The 18854-nt window shown below is 32.1% G+C and overlaps 1 protein-coding gene across 1 annotated transcript; it reads left to right on the forward strand.

The window, feature by feature from the left end:
* Nucleotides 1-9083: 9083 nt before the first annotated feature.
* LOC115982548 (protein ETHYLENE INSENSITIVE 3-like) lies at nt 9084-12408 on the forward strand. Its single transcript, XM_031105179.1, has 2 exons — nt 9084-9272; nt 10020-12408. The coding sequence occupies exon 2, from the start codon at nt 10181-10183 to the stop codon at nt 12029-12031; it is 1851 nt and encodes a 616-aa protein (XP_030961039.1). The 5' UTR covers nt 9084-9272; nt 10020-10180; the 3' UTR covers nt 12032-12408.
* The last annotated feature ends 6446 nt before the right edge of the window (nt 12409-18854 follow it).

Consider the following 18854-nt stretch of genomic DNA (forward strand, 5'->3'; position numbering starts at 1 on the left):
GTTTGCTCCCCTTGTGAGGATCCCTCATCAGACTCAAGTCTTATCTATAGCACTTCTTGCATGCAGTGCTGCTCTCTTCTACACTCCCTTTCTAACCTCCGTTGGCCTTATGATGAGGCCCTTGAATGATTCCCCCCATTCGATCCTCCTTCAGCATGCGGGCCTTCCATATGTAGACAATATCAGGCTAGTTGGAAGCTTCCTGTTGAGTAGGATCCCCACAGATAGTGCCAATTGTGGTGCCCAGGCCCGAGAGTGTTGCTTTCAGGGACAAAGGACTTGGGCTCTTAATTTACTTGTTAATGGGTTTCCTTGCACTCCTACAGATAGTTGCCTCAAACGCTGCCTTGATAGCCCAACCTCTTTTACTTACATGATTCTAAACCCAGTTCTCACATCTTCTGGTTTTTCTTCTTCCTTTCTTTCAACTTGCCCTCACCTTCCCTTTGTCTCTCTATTTTCTCCTCTTTGAACCCCCTCACTATTCGTCCTCCCTCCTCCTTTATAGTCTTTCCATAGTGGGGGTTCAAATAATTACTTTTTCATCATTTCCCATAATCCCACTTCTGCCTAAAGTCCCAAGGAAAAATCATTCCTTCTGAGGATTCTCTTGAAACTTGTTCCAGATAGCGTTCAGCAGCAAACTTCCCAAAGGCACTAACAGTACTCGAGGACGGACCTGAATTTGATCAACCCCTCATCAGCCTCCCCTTGGCTTGTTAGTCGGTTTTGGGCCTAACATGTTCCAGACATAATAGGACTCTCCCGAACATCAATCTTTGAACCCTTGCACACTTGTCATTGGGCTGGGCCTATCCCTAAAGTATCAGGCTAGTTTCTATTTCCTAGGGTAGCATTTGTTACCTAGGCCAGCCTTGGGCCTTGGTTACATGGGCTGTTCCTGAGTACCCGAGCCCAAGCCCCTACAGATGTCATTTGTGGACCACGAAATTGCCAAATTGAAAACCACTCCTAGTTCTGATTTTCCTTTTCAAATTTTCTAATTATAAAATTCAAATTAACAACAACCATTTTCAAGATATACTCCAACTTTCCAATTACTTATATTTAAACACAGTGTTTTATTAGATGAAAACTATCAACAATTTTTAATTTTTAATTTTTTTTAATAGATATAATAGAATTTTAACTTATAACATCCATGATAATTGCTCTTTATTTTTAGGCCAAGATACCAATTGAATTTTGGTATAGATGGAATTTGACTAACTAGAACCCACAAATATATACAATTTCTCTCCTTTAGAATTATGTGCCCATTTGACATTGTTCTATAAACTAGAGCTTTTGTGATATATAGCTTTTATTGACAAGTTTTTTTTTTTTTTTACAATGAATATTGCTTTAAAATTTTTAGTTTATAAAGCATAAATAATGAATAGTAGGGTTTTTTTTTTTTTTTTGTGTGTGTGAGTAAAATATATAAATTTTAGCGTTAAGACTTCCTTAAAGCTGTTTTGTGAAATTGCCAAATTTCAACTAAGAGTGCTTGAATCCATTTAAAGGACTTCTCTGCTCCTCCAGAAGCAAAAACAGATGGACCCTATAGCTGACAACAACAGAAAAATCTCCTATTTTTATCATAATGACATCATGAAAATCATTATAATCTTAAAAAAAAAAAAAAAAAAAAAAAAAAAAAAAAAAAAAAACTAGGCTGGGTCACACCAAGTGACTTCCACTTAAGATCTATTAAGTATTACTTTGTATTTAAGTGATAGTTTAATAGTAGTGACGTCCATTAACCATATTATCATTTATTTATAAAACTAATGTAATATAATCATTTTTTAAATAATTTGTTTATTCCTTAATATATATTAAGGAGTATATATTTGGATGAGGTTACTTTTATTGGCTTACTTTTTTTGAAAATAAGTTCTTTGAAAGTACACTTACAACTACTTAAAATTTTTAAAATTTGAACCTAATTAAATAAACAAAAAAATATATTATAAAAATAAGCTTATCTAAACAAATTCTTAGTATAGAATCAAACTTAAATATATATAAAATATGTTCCTTAAATTTTTTATCATCGATTGTGAAGTTGTAAAAACTTCATCATTTCAGTGTTTCTAAGAAATGCTTGCAAGCACAAACCGATTGTGAAGAGATTAGGCTTATTAAAACAAAAGGAAAATATATAAAGAGGTTGAGGAGCAAACTTGTAAAAACAAAATCATCCTAGATACTCTTCCACTTTTTCCCCCCCTCATAAATTTATGATTGGGTCAAAAACTGTGGGCGTGATAGAGATTCCGCATCTCTCTCCATCCATTTTGCCTAATAAGCTTATCTTATGAAAATGAAGAATTACCGCAAAAGTCATCCATGGCCCATGGGATTACTCAGATTTATATAATATAGTATTTAAAAAGATTCAACAATATATATATATATATATACATATGACGAGTAGTGTAAAATGGTTGTCTATAAAGTGACCGTCATTACTAAGAATGATCATAAGCAAACATTAATGCTCAAATATAAATTCCTTACTTAAATGGCACAAGTATAACGGACGTACAACCTTTTCAGCCACCGGCTCACAACTATTGCAGCTATCTCAAGCTGACCGTTACACAGCCGTTATAGGACATTGAATGGGGAAGTTTTTTTTTTTTTTTTTGATGGGATTGAATGGGTAAGTTAAATGGCTATTAAATGAGCCATTTAACCTTCCAGCTCAACCATAATGCCTGAGAAGATAAATGCACAGAGCATTTACTCACAGAGAGGCTATATAAAGCCAGAAGCAACAAGTGAGTAGGGGACAAGCTCAATTACATTCAGATTATTTTGGTTCCATGAGAAATAAGCTAACTTAAGCATTGGAGGCTCCTCAGTGGACCCCACACCGGTGTCTTCATTGCATTGTTTGTTTCTTATGAACAGGATCTCCAGACCATCCATCATACTGACAAGGAACACACTGATGAGGCGAAATCATATTCTATCAATATATATAGTATGTAAAAAGAGTGAATAAGAGAGGGTAAGTTGCAATATGGGTCTTACAGCATTCCTGTTGTATTTCCTAAAATTACCTTTATTTTAAGATAAGAACCAAGTTTTTTTTAAATTAAAAAAAAAAAAATTAGTTAACCACTTTTCAAGAAATTCATATATGATTTTCTATTATTATTTTTGTGTCCTCCCTTTCTTTTTATCTTATATTTTCTTTAGTTTTCCTCTGGCTCACCCAAATCAAACTCACAACCAAATAAGAAAAAATAGAGAGAGAGAGAGAGAGAGAGAGAGAGAGAGAGAGAGAGAGAGAGAGAGAGAGAGAGAGAGAGTCAAATAAGGGGATGGGAGACAAACTGTGTCCCAAGCTACAATAGCAGCTAGTGCCACCATTGGTGTTAGGCAATACTACAAATTTGACAACATTTTTTACACCTATTGGTGTGGCAAGTTTGTACTAGTTTTCATTTACGTTCACTATTGATATTATTTTTTTACCTACCATTAATAATCTGCCACATTAACATGTGTCAAATTTTTTGTAACTGTATTCTATCCATTCCATACAAATTGGTTGAATTTTTTTGCTCCAAAGCCTGTGATTACTTTGTTAGGCAATGTGAACTGACTTGAGAGTAAAATAAGGGGATGAGAGACAAACGGTGTCCCAAGCTACTCTAGTGCCACCTCGGCAATATTATATACACAAAAAATTTGACAGTATTTTTAATATCAATTGGTGTGACAAGTTTGTATTGGTTATCATTTGTGCTCATTATTGATATTACTTTTTACTTACCATTAATAATTTGCTACGTTAACGGGTGTCAAATGTTTTTGTGTCTATATTCTGTCCATACCATACAAATTGGTTGAATTTTTTTGCTCCAAGACTTTGATTACTTTGTTATGCAATATGAACTGACTTGACCGAAAGGACTGAATATTGCGTAGGATTGACTGAAGGAGTTGCAACCTTCTAGCCAAGGTTAGTTTCCTAACTGTCCTAGAGCTGATTCTAGCCTCAACTTTGTCAAGTAGAGGTTTAAAGTATTTCAAGCTGAGCTTACCAGAAACTAGAGGCAATCCCAAATATTTGACATGCAATTGAGAAAATAAGCTGGTCATCTGCAAAGCCCGTATGAGTTTTCTTCAAGTTTTTGCAATGATGGTTGAATTTGAAGTTGGAACCAGTTACTTTCCCATGCATGATTCTTGTGAATGCTTCCATGGCCACCACTAAGGCACTTACCTTCTTTAAAATAGCCCAAACTGCCATTATCAGCAATTGAAAACTTAGGACTTGTAATGCAAGCCCTAATCTAATTTACAAATCTTGTTGAGGCCCCAGCTTCCAGATATTACATCAACACAAAATTCCAGCTAACAAACAAAAATTCTAAGACCACATAATAAATCACATTTGTCCATGTGGCAGATTGTGAGTGGTAGAGAAAAAATGGTAAGTCTATGCGAAAGTGACATACAGCCAGTCACAATCTGCCACATAGAATAGTTGTGGCAAAAGTTGTGACTTTTTATGTGATACTAAAATTACTCACTAACAAAATCATAATCTTTCCTTAACTAAGCCTTAATAGTACATCTTTCCGTGCAAGAGTCTTATGATACCATTTCAGTAACTCATGTGCTGGCAAAACATTTTTTCAAAAATGTTTTTGCCCTTAGTGATAGCAGCATATGGGAAGATGTAGTATAAAGCAAAGAATAAAGAAATAATATATAAATAAAGTAGTAAAATAATAGAATATATAATATATGATACATTGTAAAGTGATATATTAAAATAAATAACCTTTCCTTAACTAAGCCTTAATAGTACATCTTTCCATGCAAGAGTCTTATGATACCATTTCACTAACTCATGTGCTAGCAAAACATTTTCTCAAAAATGTCTTTGCCCTTAATGATAGTAGCATATGGGAGGATGTGGTATAAATATTGAATTATTTTTTATTCAAAATTTTTCTCTTCATGACAATTGGGAATTAATTAATAATTATTCAAACTATCTCTTTCTAATATCTTTTTCGTTGGGACCAATAAAAGAGAAAGAATAAAAAAAAAATTTAAATAAAGTAGTAAAAAAATATAATATGTAATGTATGATATATTATAAAGTGATATGTTAAAATAAATAAAGTAATATGGTCAATGTGATCCATCCTTGCTAATGCATAGGCAGAGCAACTATTAAGTCTCCCAAGCAAGATTAATTTAAAACATAATTTTGGCACTTTAAAAAAAAAATTACACTTGAAAAAGAGTTTATATTTCTCACCAAAGAGGAAAAATGATTTAATTGGTTTCAAAGGAAAAAAAAAAAAAAAAAAAAAAAAAAAAAAAAAAAAAAAAACAAAACCTCACCAGCTCACACAACACTTCAAAAAAAGAAAAGAAAAAAAAGATTTGAAAATAGAAGATGAAGATAAGTGGTACCAAGGAACAAGAAGCCAATGAAGCAAAAGGACCTAAGCTTCTAAAGTTCTAAGCAAAAACATATAAAAAAAATGATAAATTCTCTTGGATCAAGCAAATTATAATATTTATTTATTTTATGAAATTACAGTTGTCACCTGTATATTTCCATTTTAGGATTTATATATATATATATATATATATTTTTTTTTTCTTTGAGAAGGTGTGGTTTAGAATTGACAATTGAGGAAGAAAAAAAATATATTTTAGTGAACAAAAAACGTTACTAGCAAACCATCTTGCCATTAAGAGCAATTGCATCAGTTGATGCAAAATGAAAAAAGGTGTTCATTTTACACATTTTGAGCAAAAAAACACTCACATCAATGGGTGTAAAATTGTGCGTTTATACACAATTGCTACAGTAACCGTGCAAATATGCATGGTTACCACTTGCATTTATTATTTTATTAGTTTTTTCTCTCTCCTTCTCTTTGTCTCTTTGGTTGCTCTCACTCTCACCTCACTCTCACTGCCACCGATCATTAGAGAACACCACACCATGCATCAACAGAGAACACCACATCAAAAAATTTCTTCCAAAATCAAGTAAAACAAGAAATTAGTATTACATAGGATTTGTTTGGTTGCCGAGAAAAACACAGAGAAAACAAGAAATAAAGAAAATTAACCAAACAAAGAGAAAATCAACAGATCTTTGGTTGTCGATTGTCTTTCCTTCTATTTCTAGTCTTTTCCACCACTTTCTCACCAACCAAACAAGAAATAAAGAAAATTAACAACAAAAAAGGCTTGAAGGACCTAGATCTTCAGTGCTAAGACGAGCATAAGAAGGCCGATCCAAGAAGCGAGCCATTCCGATCACCGGACTGCCAGAACCGGATGCCGACAAAAACAATGGAGCTCGCACATTGACGAAAACAACTACTACATTTCTTTGCGTGTTGGGTCTGGGTCTGTGAGAGAGTGTTAGTCCGTGAGAGAGAGGGGCGGTGAGGGAGAGTAATAAAAAATTGTAAAAAAATGAATATTTTATTGAATAAATGTGTAGAATAGATAAACTGATGTGAGTGTTTTGTAAAAATGAGTGTGTAAAATAGAAAAAAAAAAATTTTGTGCAAAATTGAAGGAAAATTTGCATCAACTAATGCAATTGCTCTTAAATGCATTACCAATTTGCTAAAGACTGTACATACATGGAATTGGGCAAGTGTCATTTTTTCTTTTGTTTTTTTATTGGGTAGGTGTCATGGTGTACAATCCCTTTTTAGGAAATTTACACAGCTTTAAAATTGGAGAATGCTAAAGCTAAAAACACATAATCACTCAACAAGGAAATAAGCTTATAGTATAATTTTTATCTTGTATTAAAAAAAACACATAATAATACATGTAATTGGTGATAGTTTTATGAACAAAGTTTTTCTCCAAACTAGTTTGGAGAGAAACTCTTCAAACTTCTCATATATTTCTTTTTTGGGTGTGAATTTTGAAAATCTAACTGTTAAATTTCATGTTCCTTATGTTTTTAACATGCATATCAAATTTTGTTCAAATCAGATATTATTTACTATTTGATCAATTAACTTATTTTTTATATACAACTTTAGATTACAAAAACTTGAAATTATAACATTTATTTGATAACTTAGCAATTGATTTTTGATTTTCTTGAAATTTTGTAAGCATTAAGGGTGTGATAAGAACATGCAATCTAACGGTTAGATTTTCAAAATACACACTCAATATAAATATATATAATGAGTTTGTAGGATTTCTCTCCAAATTGGTTTGGAGAGAAACTTTGTTCTAGTTTTATTATGCTAACATTGAAAACTTTTTTATTATTGGCGACACATCAATTTGTAAGGTGTATATACTAAAATTTGTTACATCCGTAACATCACTAAACAAAATTTGATGAGACACTTTGTTTTGGCTAGCTTATTTGCTTAAAAATAGTGATTTTTTAAATAATAAAAAAAATAATTCAACAATTAGGGATGGGGGATTTAAACTTTAAATGTATTCATTAGAAAGATTAGGAGGTGCCAACCATTTGATATATTTTGTTCAACACTACCTTATTTTCATTAGCTTATTTGCTTTTTCTTTTTTATTTTTTTGGGGGAAAAGCTTATTTGCTTAAAGATAGCAATTTTAAGCAAATAAGGTAGTGCTAAACAAATATTAGCATTATTTTTTTTTAATTATTGGTGACCTATCAATTTGTAAGGTGTATATAATAAAATTCGTAATATCCGTAAGATCATTAAAAAAAATTGAAATGAAACAGATGTTTTGGCTTAGCTTATTTTAAAGATGGCAACTTCAAGCAAATGAGGTAGTGTTGAACAAATAAGTCAACTTATTTACTTAAAACTATTTTTCATTCCACCTTTAAGTAAATAAGCTAACAACAAATAAGTGTCCATAAATGAAAAAAAAAGAAAAAAGTGTGGGGTCAACACATGACACATAATAAAAAAACAAGAGTGGGTCTCTTGAGAAGAATAGACATTGGATCTTGATATTTTGCTAAGGTATAATTTAGCAAATTATTCAAGAATCTCGTTCAGTACTTTTGATAAAGTAGATGATGCTTGATTCTTATCAAAAACCTCATGTGGAATAGTTGACTTTTCTACAGTTGCATATGCGAGCTTAAGTCACTTTGTCTTTCCGGGAAGATCATCTGGTTTGACGTTAAATTCATTGATAGAGTTGAGCGTGGGAATCTTGCGAGTTCAACGTTCATGTCTGAGGGCAGAGTCAGATACACGTGTTTGCTTAAGACCATAGATCACTTTATGTAACTTGCACACATAGTGAGGATTATGTTAAAAATATAATTTTTTTTTCATAAATATTGAAAACCTATTTGTAATAATTATCTTACTATTATGTAATTGATATAGTATCATTGCTCTTATGGTGAGTTGGTATCACAATTATATGAAATTTACATACTATAATATGAAAGATAGATATATTATATCCTCACTCTCACAGTTGATTGGTTCCACAATTATACAAGATTCACATACTATAATATAAAAGATAACATATATTATATCCTCACTCACACAGTTGATTGGTTCCACAATTATACAAGATTTACATACTATAATATAATATAAAAGATAACATATATCTAATACATGAAATAACCTTACTCTATTACTGAAACCACTACTTTTATTAGGTGCTAAAGAGCAAAGACAACATTTTAGATGTGTCCCAACCATTATTCACAAACTATATAGGTAAGGAGTTGCGAAAACAAAAACCCACCTCAGAGCTGACCAATAAAATTAAGGAAAAAAGAAAAACTTGCCAGAAGCGATAATCCCAAGATTGGAGTTGAGTTGGGATAGGAGATGGGATTAACCTGACCCGGATCCATGACTTTGTACGATATATATATATATATATATATCATCAGTCATCACATCTATTTTTTTTTTGAGCAAATCAGTCATCACATCTATCTATATATAAACTATAAATCTTGATACATAATAAATGTACCCATCTCCTCAAATTCGGGTTTACCTCCACCAATACAAAACACTTTTCACATTCACCAAGGAGTAGGACCCACCACTTCTTCACATTAAAATATGTAAAGTCCCATAAAGCAAAAGGATAGAGATAATGCCTACCTGACCCCTCTGTTTCTCTCTCTCTTTCTCTCTCCATCTCTGTGTGCGCGAAAGCTGAAATTGACTTCAGAGCCATCAGAGGAGAAGAACAAGAAGTTCAGGGAACACCCCTGAATAATACCCATCTTCAAATTTTATTTCTTTTTTTTCAAGGTAATCTTTTTTTATTTTTAAGTGTTTTCTGTTTGTACTAATTCTTTAATCTGATTTTTTTTTTTTAGTGGGGTTTTGGTGTTTCATGTTCTGGTGTGGTTTGGTTTAGTTTGGTTTGGTTTGGTTTTGTTCTTCCTTGTTTTACTCTGATCTGTGAAGTTTGAACTGGGTTCTGTTTGATGTCCAATCTGTTTGCTGTGTAAATCAATTTTGTATTGGATTGTCTGAGATAATTGAGTTTTTTTTTTTTTTGGCCTCTTTAGATCTAAACTTGTCTGGCTTTGCTTTATTGTGATTCATGTTGGATCTTTTTTCTTTGCTAATCTGGGTTTTTCATTTCTTCACTGGATAATTTATAACTGATTCTCTTTTTTGTCTCTTTTTGTGGTACTGAATTCTTTTTTCAAGTAACTTTTACATGATTTAGTTTTGTTCATAAACATGGTTTTGTGAAACATGAGTACATGCACTGCTTCTGATTTCAATTGATGTATGTGTTTTTGTTCTTCTGTTTTAAAGCTTTGGTTTGTATTGAAAGAGGATCTCATCTAGGAGATGGAACAAGATTTTATTTTTATGGATGCTCTGTAATAGAATCTTTGGAAAATATTATAGTTTCGTATAATTAGTGATTGTATTACATGAAAACAAACTGAGTTTCTTCCGTTTTAATTATTAAATGTACTTATTTCAACGGGGTATGTTTAGATTATTCATACTTTGCTTTGTTACTTTCTGTTTTACCAGATTAACAGGTGGAAAGGTTGTCCGAACTGGGTTTTCAGAGGTAGTTTGGTATCTAGTGATCAGAAGGTAGTTTGAGAAGTAGAAGATTTTGGTAGAAAATATCATCTGGGATCGTTGTGATTCCCTGTTTATTTGGGGGGAGGGGGGGTTTGTTTTGGGAAATGATGATGATGTTCGATGATATGGGACTTTGTTGTGATATGGATTTCATATCTGCCCCTCTTGGGGAAGGAGATATGGCTGCCCCGCCACCTGAACCAGAAGCCACAGGGGAGGATGATTATACTGATGAAGAGATAGATGTAGATGAGCTTGAGAGGAGGATGTGGAGGGACAAGATGCGTCTCAAAAGGCTCAAAGAGCAGAGTAAGGGTAAGGAAGGGATTGATTTAGTGAAGCAGCGACAGTCCCAGGAACAGGCAAGGAGGAAGAAGATGTCAAGGGCACAAGATGGGATCTTGAAGTACATGTTGAAGATGATGGAAGTGTGTAAAGCCCAAGGGTTTGTTTATGGTATTATTCCAGAGAAGGGAAAACCTGTGACTGGGGCATCTGACAATCTTCGTGAGTGGTGGAAGGATAAAGTCCGGTTTGATCGTAACGGCCCAGCTGCCATAGCCAAGTACCAAGCAGATAATGCCATCCCAGGCAAGAATGACGGCTGTAATTCAATTGGTCCAACACCACACACCTTGCAGGAGCTTCAGGATACCACCCTTGGTTCTCTGTTGTCAGCACTCATGCAACACTGTGACCCCCCTCAGAGGCGTTTTCCACTAGAGAAAGGTGTTCCCCCACCATGGTGGCCCACTGGAAATGAGGAATGGTGGCCCCAGCTTGGTCTGCCTAAGGATCAAGGCCCTCCTCCTTACAAGAAGCCTCATGACTTGAAGAAGGCATGGAAGGTGGGTGTCCTCACTGCAGTTATCAAGCACATGTCCCCTGATATTGCCAAGATTCGCAAGCTTGTAAGGCAGTCTAAATGCTTGCAGGACAAGATGACAGCCAAGGAAAGTGCCACCTGGCTTGCCATAATAAACCAGGAGGAAGCCTTGGCTCGAGATCTTTACCCTGATTCATGCCCCCCATTGTCCTCTGCTGGGGGGAGCGGGTCTTTGGTCATCAATGATTGCAGTGAGTATGATGTTGAAGGGGCTGATGATGAACCAAACTTTGATGTTCAAGAGCGCAAACCTGAGAATCTTAATTTATCCTCTATGGGGATGAGGGAAAGGCTGTCAGTTCGACAAACACCATATCCTATCAAGGGAGAAATTGTTACCAATTTGGATTTTATTCAGAAGAGGAAGCCATCCAGTGATTTAAACATGATGATGGATCAGAGGATCTATACATGTGAGTTCCTTCAGTGTCCTTACAGTGAAGTCCGCCTTGGCTTTAACGACAGGACTTCCAGGGACAATCATCAATTGACTTGTCCATATAGAAGTACTTCAGAGTTTGGAGGGTCAAATTTTCATGTTAATGAGGTTAAGCCAGTTATCTTCCCTCAGTCCTTTGCTCAAGCCAAGCCAGCTGCTCCATCAGTAAACTCAGCCCAGTCTGCCTTTGATTCATCAGGACTTGGAGTTCCTGAAGATGGGCAGAAAATGATCAGCGAGCTTATGTCAATCTATGACACCAACATTCAAGGCAATAAGAATGTTACTACCAGTAACAGTTCAGTCACAGAGAATCAGAGTCTTCCCCAGCTGAAAATTCAACCACAACAGGAGAGTTACTTTCATGGTCAAGGGGTTGTGATGGAAGGAAACTTCTTTGAAGAATCCAACATCCACAATAATCATCAGATGTTCCCGCGTGAGGAAAATCAGTTTGACCGTTTTAAGGCATTGAATACCCCGTTCGAGACCAACCATAACAGCAATAATTTCCAAATGATGTATGGCTCTCCATTTGATTTGGCTCCCTTCGACTACAAAGAGGAACAACAAGGAGTAGCAATGGATACACTGACGAAACAGCAGGATATTCCAATTTGGTACCAGTGAAAATGTCAATTAGATTCGGCCTTCTCTGGTTCAAGTCTTCAAATGCAATGCAAGTCCTTTGAGATGAAATAGAAAAACCTTCCTTAAGCTGAAAAACAGTTGTTGTTGTTGTTGTAGTAGTATTTGCCTTCAAAATGTAGCAATGTAAGTCTAGAATTTTTAAGATTAGTAGAGGCCTTAAAATGGCCTAATAAAGAATTAGAGTCCCTGTTGTTAATTACTACATGTATGGCTGTCATATAAATAAGTTAGGTGTAATTTTCCTTTATGTTTTTCTTCTTGATTTCAATTTTAACCAACAATCATGTCCTGTAATTGGCACATTGTATTGGGATATAGCTTGTGTTTGAATGTGATGTATGTTTTTGTTTTCATTATCTAGATCTCCAACCATATGTGTGTAGAGATTGTGGTGAAGAGTGTGGAGTTGGAACAGTAAGATGCCAAGTTGAATGAATGAGAAACGTCTTTATCAAGAAGTTTGTGTGGTGTGGTCTGTTCAAGGATGGCAACTAGAAGAAGGAACTATTTAGGCGTCTGTGGAATAATCTTATGATATATTCTCATCCAGCTGTCAACACTCTTTGGCTCTTTGAAAAGATGAAAAGACACTTCACTTTCATTTCATTTTTTTCATAGCCCCCATGACCGGGAAGCATGGAAATACTTAAATCCCATACTAAGAATACGACTTTCTCTGCCCCCACTTTATCAAATAATAATAAAAAAATCATGATAATAAAGGAAAAGAGTCAAATCTTTTGAGTGGAAAGCTGAAAGCATCTTGTTTCCTTACTTTTCTCTATCGGGATCTTAATATTTTACTGTTTCGTGGCTAAATAATTTTGTAATCAAGAAAAAAAAAAAAAAAAAATTTAACTGATGAAGTGATGTAACAACATTGAAATATTTTTTTTTATAAAAAAAGGAAAAAAAATTGAGTTTATTTTATTTCACAATTTTTTATATTTTTTTATTAAACAACTATTAAAATTTTTGTGGGTTCTAATTAACTCAATTGATAAAGTTTCTTATGGTTGAATAATTGCCAATGAATAATTATTAAATAAGAGATTTGGTCAAATGATGATAAAAAAAAACAATTATTTAAGAACAAATGTCATATGTTGAAACTATATCTATAAAAAAATATCAAAATTTTCCTAATTATTAAATAAGAGATCTGGTCATATGATGATAAAAAACAATAATTTATGTTAAAACTATCTCTAAAAAAATAGAGTATCAAAATTTTCCTAAAGTGGTCTCCTAACAAATGTCCTAAGGACATTAACATGACCCATTGATCAATTTAATTGGTTTTTTGATTTAATTAAGAAGAAATATTACAGGTACTTGTTGCACACATTTTTACAGACACACGTCAAGTAAATATTGTGATTTTAAGTTATGTTTTCAATGCAGTTTTTACATGTGGGTAAATATGTGTGCAATTAGGTGTGTTGTAACTAGTATTTTCCTAAAAAAAATAATCATGAATTTGGACAAATATTTCTATCATATATTCATGTCTAACTTTTTATAATATTATTATTTTCCTGCTGAATATTATTATTATTAGGCTGATTTGTAGTCGTACTCAACTTTTTATTCGTCTAAGCAAAAGCTTTGCTTATCACTGAATCATTCCAAATCTGACAAATCTAATACCATAACAGCTTGCTTACAACTTTTTTTTATTTTTTTTATTCTAGCACCTTAAAGGAATATTTATGAAATAATGTACCAACTAATATCAATTTCACACAATAGACAAAGTAAGCTGTCTAGTTCATTAACTGAATGTTAAATTAGTCCTAAAACAATAATATGGTATATATACAATGATTCTGATTACGAAGATCTTAAACAGTTAAAACTGAGATGCTAGAAGATTGAATATATAAAAAGTGATTATTATATTACACAAATCCTAATTGGAGGTTAAGGATAATCAAAGATAATGAGGAAACGTATTGTTAATGGTGGCGGCTACATTTTCTTCCTTGTAATCAGTCTTAAAAACAAACGTACATCTATCTTTTGGGCATTTATGGCCGTTTCTCTTGGTCTTCTTATCCATGGTTATTTTGTTACTATTTTATGAAGGGTGGCTAATGTGTAAATTGTACCTTTTAAATTTAGGTTTTTTTTATTTTTTTTTATTTTATTTATTTAGTTTTAAAAAATTGGATTTTAGGTTTTTATTTATAATGTTACATAGTTTATTGGCATCTCTTGATCTTTCAATATTCAAGTTTCAAGTCTTTCTCACCTATAACTATGGAAGTAAAAAAAAAAAAAATGGTAGAAGTTATGTTGCATTTTATATTTTATTATTCCCTTCAAGAAGTGACCATTAAATTCCACATAAACTTGTCTTCTATGTTAGAAGTCCAATCAATCAAACCATTCAGCAAAAACTAAAAGTCCAATCAAATTATGTTATGTCAATTTGAGCCCCAATTAAATAGCCTACAAAACTTTTAAAAATTGCAACGTTTCACTAAAATCCAAATATTTTTCTTTCCACCATTTTCTTACGGTCCAAATATATCAATCTGCAAAACTTTGGTCATCAACAACCATAAACACAATCGATACTCGATAGTCCCCACACAAAAATTATCAAAAAAGCAAAAATAAATTCAAACTAAGAAAGATACAGTAATACACCAAAAAAAAATCAAACTAAGAAACAGAAATTTTAAAGCAATTAATTAGCATTGATTGCTTAAAAAAAAAAAAAAAAAGCTCACCTCCCTCTGTGTCCTTAACCCCAACCCAACCCTCAGACCGCACTCACTTCACCTACACCAACACTTTTTCACAAAACAAAAACCCATCCCATCCTATTCCCTAATTATCGAGTTAAATAAAATAAGAGTCTTAAAAATATCTTTATTTTTTAAAAAAAATTTGATGTTAAAAAAAGGCATAACCCAGGACATAATAATAAATATAAGAACAAAAGAAACATGATCCATAGAACATTTACATCAGTTCAAACAAAAATTTTGTATATTTTAAAATAAGAATCTACTTAAAAAAAAAAAATTACATACTCACTTTTTAAAACACTAACATATCAAATTATATATTTTACACTATATTTCATTAAAATATAGATTTTTATTTATTTATTAATTATTTTTTTTCTTCACACACAATGACAGTGACACAACAAATCAACAATCATAATTCATCATCGAGATATGTAAAAAATAAATAAAAAATTAAATGTAAAATGAATAGTGTCATTGTAAATTTATACAATTATCATAGCAACCATGTATTTTGGTGATAAACAATGGGTTAAAATATTGGCCAAGTTCCTCTTCATCTTTTGATAATTTTGGTGGCATGGGATTAAGTAGTGGGTTGTGGTGGTGGTCCTGGTGGAGGAGAAAAAGATTGGACATTGGAGAGAGAAATATAGAAGAGAGACTAAAGGAAAGTAGGAAAAGATGAAAATAATTTATAAAGCGAATTATATGGATTAAGAAGAATAGTACAATACTAGTTTACTACGTGTTTATGTGGCATTTAACTACTAACTCATTAAGAAGAATGGTTAGAAAGACGAGATTCAGAAGACAAAAATGTGGTAATCCCACTAAGTAAGGAGTAGTATGTGTATATATATTTACACATTGTAATATATGTGGTAATCCCGTTTTGAAAGTGGAATAATGAAGAAGAGTGTTTCTTAAATATCCACTTAAGCAAAAAGTAATTCACTTGAATGATCAATGATCACTTGAGGGAATTAAATTACGGGCAAAAGAGAAATGAAATTTCTATCTAAGGTTTTTTTTTTTTTTTTTCATATATATTGAATAGTTGCCTGAGGAAAAGGCAATTCGCCCAAGCGAGATTGTGAACAGAATTCAAGAAAAAAAAAATTAGGACCACAATCAATTTCACACCCATTTTCACAATATATTTGATATAATTGATTGTAAGTTGTGAAATGGATAATTATGTGTCTTGTGACCGTTTGTCACTAGAATAACTCATTTTAGAATTTTGTTAAAAAAAAAAGTACCTAAGTGAGAGTTAATTGTTTTTAATGTCTAGTAACCGTTTTAATAGAGTTTTAAATGTTGTGTCTATTCAATGTTCCTTTTTATTGGTGTCTCTTCATTCATTGATTATTTATACGATCACATTCAGATTCCTTAAGAATTACTATCCATAGAATTCGAACTAGATTTTATCCTGAAAATGAATTGATTGTAACTCTTTAGTAAATGGTTTGAATGGAGACATAAATTGTCTTTGAAAAAAAAAACCATTGTGTCTCTAAAGTCTAAACAGACTTTATTCTATTCTTCTTCTTCCATTGTTCTCTCTAATTTCCCAACAATATATATATATATATATATATACACACATACATGTATATACATACACATACATGATATTCCAATCTAGAGATTTTATAATTTATTCATATATTCTTTATTATTGTAAGTAAAAAAAAAAAAGTAAACTCATAATAGGCTCGTTTTAAGAAGACTTTAGCTTTGTATTAGATCTAGAAACATGTGGGCATGTCTTTGATTATAAAAGTGGCAATCATTTCGTGGAAGACTAGCTCCAAATAAGTTATATATTTGGCTGACTTTGCAGCATGTGTTTAAATTAGGAGTGGATGATCTGGTTGTCACTTTGTGACCTTTGCTCAATATATTTTATAATGTTTTTTGGCTCATAATTCATGACCCGATTAAGCCTCCCACCTAACAGTGCAAGACTGTGACCTTGCTGACGATTTATTTTAATACTATATATTTTATATATGGTATTTTATAAGAAATAATTAGTATGCAGGAATAATAATAAATTGGGTTTTATTCCATTTGCTTATTGCAAAAAAAAAAAAAATTTATTCCTTTTTAAGCATCATTCACTTGTTCAAACAACTTCCTAGAAACTGACCAATAATTATTCCCAACCCACATAATAACTCAATAAATAAATAAATATCTCAAAACCCTTTCTCTCTCTCACATTAATACTGTAGAATTTATTTTTTAATAAAATATAACATTTCTAATTATTGATTGTAATATTTTAATTAAAAAAATATTAACAAATATAAGCTTCCTTCATCAACTTCTATTCTATATGGCGTCAAAGTTGATAAAAATAAAAACCATTTTCTGATTTTTTTTTTTTTTTTTTGAGACAAACGATAGAAATTTTCTGATGTATTTTAATTGTATGTATTTTGATACGCTGACAGTGAACTTGAATCAACATGAAACCTTTTTTTTTTTTTTTTTCTCTGGTGGGTGCTTAGTAAAAGGGAAATTTATATTATTGAAGGCCCAAAACAATATAAAAGTTCAATGGACCTTTTTACAGCCTCAGGGAAAGCCTGCGGAAGTAAGAGCCCACTGTACTTACACCTAAGAGCCCATTTATCATCAACCTTAAAGAAAAAAGGATCTAATATTTGTGCTACATCCATCAAAACATGAGATACCACCTTCATGCGAACACTTTTTGGAAACAATTTTATTATTTTTAAAATTTTTGTTAAAAACTTTTGTTCGAAATGTATTAAAGTATACTTATACTTTAAAAATATGAGAAAAGGTAAGAAAAAAAATGAGGCTTTAAATCAATACATAAAAACTAAAAAGCAAATAAGCTAGTCTCAAACACACTGTAAAATGTTTTTAGTGGAGTTGCTCATCTTGATCATGCCCCTCAATATAATCCCTTCAACGACCATTGCGGCATTGCCTCTGCTACATACGGGAAGACTATTATTACGTTTGAGAAAAATTCATTTTTAATATTATAATTTAGGGGGTAACAAATTAGTTCCTAATTCCTATAGTTTTATAAGTAGTAAGTTAAATAATGAGATTTCAAAAAGTAATAAACCCATTTAAGTGGAAGATTATGATTTGGGTTTAATATGTGTCGAGTATTTAATTTATTTATATTTTTAAATCTTATAATTTAATTTTTTTATTGTTGTAAGTTAGAAAGATTAATTTGTTACACTCTAAATTAATTTTTTCCAATATGTTTTTCACCTAAGCTTTACAACCCTTGGTGTCTTGCCAATAGTGCTAAGTGTACGCTACTCTGAAATCAAGTTGCTTGTTTGTGCTTTCTTGGTGACGTGGTCATCTTTGGGTTTCTTTTGTATGAAAGGAAAATCTATTCATTGTTAAAAAAAATAATTGATATTCCTAAATAATAATAAAAAATTTTATTCTTTGTCCACTAAGAAATATAGTTGGAGTTTTATATGTTTAGATAGAGTAGCAAAGAGTTTGTTAGTTTTGGCTTAAGAGTCCTCCCATATGTGGAGATGAAATCAATAGAGGTTAAAAAAAAAAAAAGATTTTTTACTTAGGAGGTAATATAAAGAGAGAGACAATAGGTTTCGGGTTTTCTTTGAGGATGATGTGAAGTGTAGAAATTGAGTAGAATTTCTGAATATTGGATATTAAATTTAGCGAAGCGAGAAAATAAAGAATCTTTAGAGAGAGAGGAAGAGAGAGAGAGAGAGTGTGTGTGAGTTTTTCATTTAGTCAAGAGACATGCAAGAAGGAAAGTTTTGAGAATTTATCTAGGAGTCTATTTTTTTTGGGTGATGCGACCATAGAGAGTTGAAATTCTTCCTTTAAGTGAAAGAACATAGATGTAACTTTCTATTATAACACCTTCAACCTCGAGTAATTCTAGGACCACACATTTTACCACACCATTTTTCACAAATATTTTATGTGAAAGATTGTAACTGGCTGCTTGTCATTTTCACATGAACTCACCACCTTTTTTTTTCCTACTACTC

This window comes from Quercus lobata, chromosome 1 (genome assembly GCF_001633185.2).
Source record: "Quercus lobata isolate SW786 chromosome 1, ValleyOak3.0 Primary Assembly, whole genome shotgun sequence".
NCBI classification, from domain to species: Eukaryota; Viridiplantae; Streptophyta; class Magnoliopsida; order Fagales; family Fagaceae; genus Quercus; species Quercus lobata.

Coding starts and splice junctions, on each gene's coding strand:
- LOC115982548 (XM_031105179.1), top strand. CDS start 10,181: ATGATGATGATGTTCGATGATATGGGACTTTGTTGTGATATGGATTTC.